This window comes from Hyalella azteca, unplaced genomic scaffold, assembly GCF_000764305.2.
Source record: "Hyalella azteca isolate HAZT.00-mixed unplaced genomic scaffold, Hazt_2.0.2 contig3210, whole genome shotgun sequence".
NCBI lineage: Eukaryota > Metazoa > Arthropoda > Malacostraca > Amphipoda > Hyalellidae > Hyalella > Hyalella azteca.
This window is the reverse complement of record NW_025933462.1, coordinates 500,038-507,432: the sequence shown is the minus strand read 5'-3', so window position 1 is coordinate 507,432 and position 7,395 is coordinate 500,038. Positions and strand designations below refer to the sequence as shown.

Genomic DNA, 7,395 nt, shown 5'->3' with positions numbered 1-7,395 from the left:
AATCAAAACCGCGGTATTCAAAACCGTGCTAATCAAGGGATTGCTGTACATAAAGACTATGAGAGGCAGGAGCCAGCAATTTATGGTGAGTGAAGCTAGAGTATAGACCTGTATTTTGCATGTTTCAATTAAACTTTAATTTAGCTAGTAAAAAAATGGCATCATTTATAAAAAAAAGTGGTCTAAGTTACTCCATTTTACTGTACTGAATACAGCTCCAAAATACAACATTTGAACACAACACCAAGAACAATCAGAAACCATTTGAACAATTCTAATAACTATTAACAAAATCGTTAATGGTGGGAAAAATTTCCCACTGGTGCATAACAATTACTCTCTGGGCTATTCGCTTCAGAATATGGTGGTGTTAAGCTCCTAATATTTAAAGCAAGATGATGTCGCGGGTTGGTTACCGACGGTTGGCTTAATCTGCAGCTGATTGGTGGTCATAAGGGCGTTCCTTTCAAGGCTGATTGGTGCACAAATTTGGTGGTGCACGGCTGCGTACCCTCAGAATGGGGGGTACGCAGCCGTGCACGACCAAATTAGCGCACCAATCAGCCCTGAATAGAACGCCTAACATATTTCCGGAATCCGGATCCAATCAGCCGCAGATTAAGCCATCCGTCGGTAACCAGCCCGTGACATCATCTTGCTTTAAATATTAGGAGCTTTACTCAACCACATTCTAAAGCAAATAGCCCAGAGAGCAATGGTTTTGTACCACTGAAGACTGAACATTGCATCGAATCATCACTTCATACCCTGACTTTAGCTTGAACTGTAACTTGCGGACAACGGACTGTGACCAACCACCCAGGTCGCCTGTGGGGGTCGCCTGCCGAAGACCACAACTGCCCTGGATGTAATGGACCATCATAATTCCTGCCTTCCAGAATGTAGCCTTCAACACTTCAAGCCGTCTGTATCTAGGCCATGGGTCTAAGAATTTCATTTTTGTTAAAAAATTCACATGAACAAAAAAGGAATTAATTTCTATTCATTTTTATTGAAAAATTCACACAAACAAAAAATGTATTAATTTCTGTTTTATATACATGTGTGTGCCAAGTTTCAAAGCAATCCATCTGTAAATAAGGGTTTTTTAGGGGGTATACAATCCCCTTAACCCATAATTAGCACATGGTAAAATCTGGGCTAACTTCTTTCAAGATTTGAATTTGGGTACCGTTTTTAAGATTAAAAAGTTGATTCCTACAGTTTGTTAATGGTGTACCTGTAAATTTACATTTACTTTTTACACCACTCTCAAATAACACTCTGGTAGCCAGGGGTAGTATTTGAGCTATACGTGAAGGGAGCGCAGCCATGCACCACCAATTTTGTGCACCAACAAGCCCTGAATCGAACGCCTTGGATCTCTCTGGACATCGACAAATCAGCCGTGCACCACTCGGTTTTGTCCTCTTCCAGCCTTGAGTCCTTGACTACCACCTGCCGTGCACCACCAGGCCACGGATCAAATCTGACTTCCGGGCATCGCTAAATTACATAATTTTACGTTCACCGCATCTGAGGTTAGGTTTCAGATAGCACAGTTCTGTTCCAAAATTTATCGTCCTTCGACAAGTGGCCGTTCGACCAGGGGCTGGTTCGACCCACGGCCTAGATACGGACGGCTTGAAGTGTTGAAGGCTACGTTTTGGAAGGCAGGAATCATGATGGTCCATTACATCCAGGGCAGTTGTGGTCTTCAGCAGGCGACCCCACATGAACTGTCGTCTGCCGATGATGTTGCACACTCCACACTGACAGTAGTCTGACACTGGCAACAGTGCGCAGGCCACAGCCCACGGGTACCATAAGTGACTAGGACTAGCTGACTAGGACTCCTAACTTTCTAAGTCCTAGTCAGTTAGTCCTAGCCACTCACTGCCCTAGTCACTTATTAGCCTCATAGTCTAGGAGTAAGGCTAGGAGCCAAGACATTAAACTTTATTTACTATTTTTTAACACTGTGACTATTAAGTCCAGATTGGCAGACTCCATACCTCAAATGTTCATTGTTGTTCAATGTGTGCAAATGCAATATCATGAATATTGCAATGGTGCAGCTGCTGCAACACAGGCTTAAAATTTTCCTACTTGTTTCTGAAATCTCACAACTCCAAAGTGACATATTTTTAATACATTTGGAATCGTGCTCTTTTGTTAACAATTGGATAGGAGGTAGCCTAGTTCATCTCAGGCATGGAATATATACTTGGTGAGTCATGACTGAAATTTTTGAGCCAGGGTTTTATGGATTTGACAGTCTTGATTCCATTTATTTGAGCTGTGATTCCATTTTTTGAGCAGTGAATTCTATATCTGGGCCATGATAAGCCATTTACAAGCCAGAAACTTGTATACAAAGTCCCTGTACGTGTTACCTTAAATTTTTAATTTTACCTGAAAACAATCAAACGGCATCAATAACATTTGTCTATACTGTAAGCTGAGTAGCTGAACATGTGTTAATGCAGTCTGACCGCTCTGATGTGATCGCAACTATGCGTGATCTTCAATGAAACGAATCATTCAAGTTGACTTGCAATCATTACAGTGACTGCATTCTGCAGGATATTTTGGCTGGAACGTTAAAGTAATGCAGATTGCAGAAGTTGAAAATTTTATGAAATTACATGATTGCAAAGTGCAAACCTCGATTTTTTTTTCAATTGTATAAAAATGCATGACAGTAGAGCCGTGAGATTTCATACCTACTAAAATTGTTTGATGTTAGAGCTGTGATATTTCAGAAAAAAGTAGGATTCCCAACCTGATACATCTAGCGGAAATCTCGCGGTTCCAGAAATGGTGGGAAACATCTAGCCACAGCTCTAAAGGTGCTCTAAAGGTAGATGTTTTACATGCTTGCTGCAGCAGAGTGAGCAGACTGGACCCAACTTTCATTGCTTGCAGAACTTAGCTGAATGACGGTATGGTGCTGTATAGTGGCAAAGCAAAGAGTTTGTAAGACTTTCCCTCAAGGCTCAAGTTTATTTTTGAGTCTTTCAATTAGACCAGTAAATTATCATGGATGCTTTCATCAGCATGCATAAGAAATTGGTTTAAATCTTGAGTAAATGAGGAAATTAAAAATGAACCGATTCTAAAAAATTTGTGGTTTGTCACTATGGACTGATAAATTACCTTTGATGTTTAATCTTATTGTGAAGGCAACTAAAGGGCATTAGCAGTCCCTGATATTGCAAATGTACTGAAAATTTTTCACTTTGTCTTTGGTCAGTTTGGATGCACAAGATTTTAGCAGTAGATATAGAAATTCCATTCCTGAATTATTATACATAAATTGATTAGTATCAATAGTACTGTACACCAAGTTCACTGCCCCAAGCCCAAAGATGTCAAAGTAAAATTTTTTATTTCTAGTGCTTTGTATTAAATTAGACAACTTTTAAACAAGATTAATTACAAATGAAATTGTAGAGCATACAATATGTTTTAATTTTTGGGACAAATAGTTGAAACAAAAACTTTATTTAAATTAATTTATTCTTCCTACTTCTAGTTAGTCAGTGAGTTAGTTTTGCATTCAAGATACTTTGAAGAAAGTTGCAATGAGTAGCTTGGGCCTTGGCAAGCAACATCAGCAACAGTCTAATCTGCAAAAACCCAGTCTATTGGACAAGTCATTAAGTAAAGGCAAGAATGAAGTGAGCCTTACTGCTTTTGCCTTGCTCTTCTCAGAGATGGTCCAGTACTCACACAATCGAGTCTCAAGTGTCAATGAACTCCATGACAAGTAAGGTTCTATCTTTTAACTTGTATTAATTTTTATTCATATTTTTGCATCCAAATAAATTAGATTGGCAGAAAAGATAATAAAATGTATACATGAATTTATTTCTTTTTACCTGAGAGTCAAAAGGTTTCTTGATGAGTTTTTTTTATCACTATGCATACTAATACGTACACAAGAATTTATGGAGTGTTTTGTTTGTGAAAATAAATTATTTCCAGCCGTCAACTTTAAATTTTCAGATTATTGATGATGGTATAGGTAGTGATGTAGTACCACTAGAGGTGACAGAGAAAATAAAGTACTCCAAAATCTATCTATGTCTGTTCATAAAAAATCTTTAAAATCAGCCATTCTTCTGTTTTGTGGTAGAATACTCTCTTGAAATTTTTTCAATGATTTTTGTTGCAATCTTGTAGTGTAATTAAATTTTTTACTGCTACCAGGGGTTATTAAATGACTTTATTGTGATATCAATGCATTACATTAAATGCTTTCAGGCTATCAGAGATGGGAGAGAGAGTTGGGAGTCGCATGGTGGAGTTGCTGTTTGTACGGGAACGTGGGAGCAAGCGAGAGACCAAGCTACTCAACATTCTGCTCTTTGTCAAGGGCACCCTCTGGAAGGTGAGTGTTCTTCTCTATTGTTTATTGAATTCATGATAATTTTGTGCTGAATGCTTACCATTGACTTTTTGCTTTAATTGCATTGGTGGGAAGCAAAAGTGCTGTTTTACGTGTGGGAATATTCATAAAATTTGAGTTACTAGTACTAAACCTTTCCAGAACAATCTGTGGCGATCTCAAAAACTTATGTTTACAGGGGGCATAGCCAATCTTTTCAAGCATATTCACTCACCCTTCTGAACTTTTTCCTGATTTCACTCTAATGCGTCTGAATAAAAAATTGACAAAAATTGCTCTGATTAATAACTGATAGAAATTTGAGGGCCCCAGAACTTTGGGCATCAAACATACCCAGTATATATAAACCTTTACCTAGTAATTTTTAAATTTGAATTGCCAGTTCCATTCTGAGACATGTAAAATCACTTATTGAAGCGTGTTTCACTCCTGCTATATAATAAATATAAATAATAATAATAAGCTTGAATAATAAATAATAAGCTTTATGATAATTTCTTGACCCAACTCTTCACTCCAAAGCAGTGTCAAGTTTCTCTAACTTTCTTGCATCATAGTCTACATTTTTCTATTGAAGTGCCTTGTTCATAGTCTTCGTTTAGCCTCTCATCCCATTTGTTACTAAACCCTGTCTGTTGTTTCAGAGTTTGTTTGGCAAAGAGGCGGACAAGCTGGACCGCGCCACGGACGACGAACGTGTGTATTACCTCATGGAGAAAGAACCGCTAGTGAATACCTACATTTCTGTGCCCAGGGACAAAAGCTCCATTAACTGCGCTGCTTTCATATCAGGCATCATCCAAAGCGTTCTTTCTGCTACTGGTTTTGTGAGTAATCAAGACGTTAATCTTTTATCGTACCCACATGAGCAATACCTCGATGTTATGTAACGTTTAATAGCAGCTCTCTGTATTCATTAGGTATATCTCGGCCGTAAACTTGACACATAGAAGTGAAGAGACTTCGACCAAATAGAGATGCACTTTTGCTTCTAAATAGCGTATCAGTGATACGTACAGGAAGCGTATCTCTATCTAGACAATATGATGCATTCATTATTTTTAGTGTGATGGTTTGGAATGATACATAGATTGATGTAGGCAGCAAAGAAGAGCAGCATTCGTCTTTGTATGCATGGAATCCTCGAAGATTAATTTCGTGTAAATATTGTACCAGTAACTGGAAGTTTTGGAAGATATTTGGGTTGAATAAATAATGTAGAAAAGGTTTTGAAATTCAATGAGGAACTGGGCTCGGATGTTGAAGTCCTTAAAAGAAAATTGGTATAGGCCTTAATTTTCAAAGTAAGTTGGTTTTACATATCTTTATATGTAATCAATATTCCTAATGATATTAAAATATAATATATTGGCCGTGCAGCCTGCGAAGGTGACGGCGCTGTGGCACAAGGGCACCACCTTCATGATCAAGTTTGAAGATGCCGTTGTGGCGCGCGATAAGCAACTGGAAGGCAGATAATCTTCACATCTCTTCATTCTACGTAATGTCTAGTGGAAATGTGCGTTAGTATTGAGTTAGTTTTATTGAAACTATTGAGACAGAAAGAAAGCACCTCAACACTTATTTGTATCGAAATTATTTATTTTATTAGGATTATTAGTACTATTATTATTAGTATTAGTACTAGTATATTACTAGTAGTATTATTTTCAGTTGTGTTATAACCTGATATAGGTATATTTAAATGGATGCACAGTAGCATAACTTTTATTATCAAATATTGTGCTGTATCCGCACTTGATTATTTATTGTATTTATATTATATCGATGTTTTAATCATTCTTGATCTCTTGCATGACTGCCATGAGGTAGATGTTTGTTTCCATTCCTGAAATTTTCATCCGATTGACACATTAATTGCGATACGATATAGTTACGATTGACACATTAATTGTTAATAAAGTTTTCTGTCTTGCTTAGACTGCCTCGCTCCGTCTCAAACGAGTAATTATTTCATTAATTTTCTTGAATATCAAATTAAAAGAGGTGGAGAAAATGCAAAATAAAATTAATTAAACGATGAAAATATGGTAAGTAATTTTTGTGTCTGTTTAAAATTCGTGGTTCCTTCTCGATTATTTACAATTTAGTTCATTGTTTTCTCTGTACGGTCATATGTGGATTGATCCTTGAGTTGTTTTTTCGATCTAACGAGGCGTTATAGTTGATATTTTTCATCGGAAAATTAATTTTCATACTTTATTGATGTAGTTCCTGAAATAAATAGTTCTGAAATATATTATAAGCGATATATTAGACTTTAAAATTTAGCAAAAATTCTGTACATTAATACACAATAGTTTGAACATATAGGTACATCAATAATAATAAAAATACTGAAATTGTCTAAGAATCAACAGAAAAATTTTTAATTTCAGTTGTGGAATTCATGCGAGTATTCAAAAAGCTTTTATTAATCGTCCTTTTAATTCTATTATTTTACTCGTATATTATTACTCGGAGTAATAACGTTGCAAAACTTGAGGAAATCGGCATAAATTTTCAATATACAATGGAGTAAATCTTTGTTTAATTATCATTAAAATAGAGAACTAGACCATACGATGTACTGGATTGTCTTACGTGGATATTTCATGCCTACTACCAAATGAATTCTGATTCTCGATTGAAATGCGAGCTTTGCTTCGGTTGTAGAGCGATTTACCTAAAGGCGGTGACTTGCCATCATTCAAATAGACATGATGAAATGGTTGACTACTCGTTAACTCTTTTAGAACATAGAATTTGTGTTCTCATGGCGGTTGTGCTGCATTTTGTGTTAAAAACCCTCAGATAAAACATTATTTTAGTAATGAAGTTTTGCAGTGTCTTAGAAATAACCATTTCCTTTAGATCTTCGTGTCCTAAAATACCATCTGCTTTGAAGCAATAATCATCAATTTGTAAGAAGAAATGACATTTCGAAATTCATTCTGAATTAACGGTGCATAATGTTGGAA

At 36.5% G+C, this 7,395-nt stretch overlaps 1 protein-coding gene across 1 annotated transcript; it reads left to right on the top strand.

The window, feature by feature from the left end:
• Positions 1-3,509: 3,509 nt before the first annotated feature.
• On the top strand, positions 3,510-6,791 carry LOC108682614 (trafficking protein particle complex subunit 5-like). The gene is made up of 4 exons (XM_018171811.2): positions 3,510-3,772; positions 4,270-4,396; positions 5,059-5,241; positions 5,795-6,791. Exons 1-4 carry the CDS (start codon positions 3,588-3,590, stop codon positions 5,891-5,893), a joined length of 594 nt encoding a protein of 197 aa, XP_018027300.1. The 5' UTR covers positions 3,510-3,587; the 3' UTR covers positions 5,894-6,791.
• Positions 6,792-7,395: the final 604 nt, after the last annotated feature.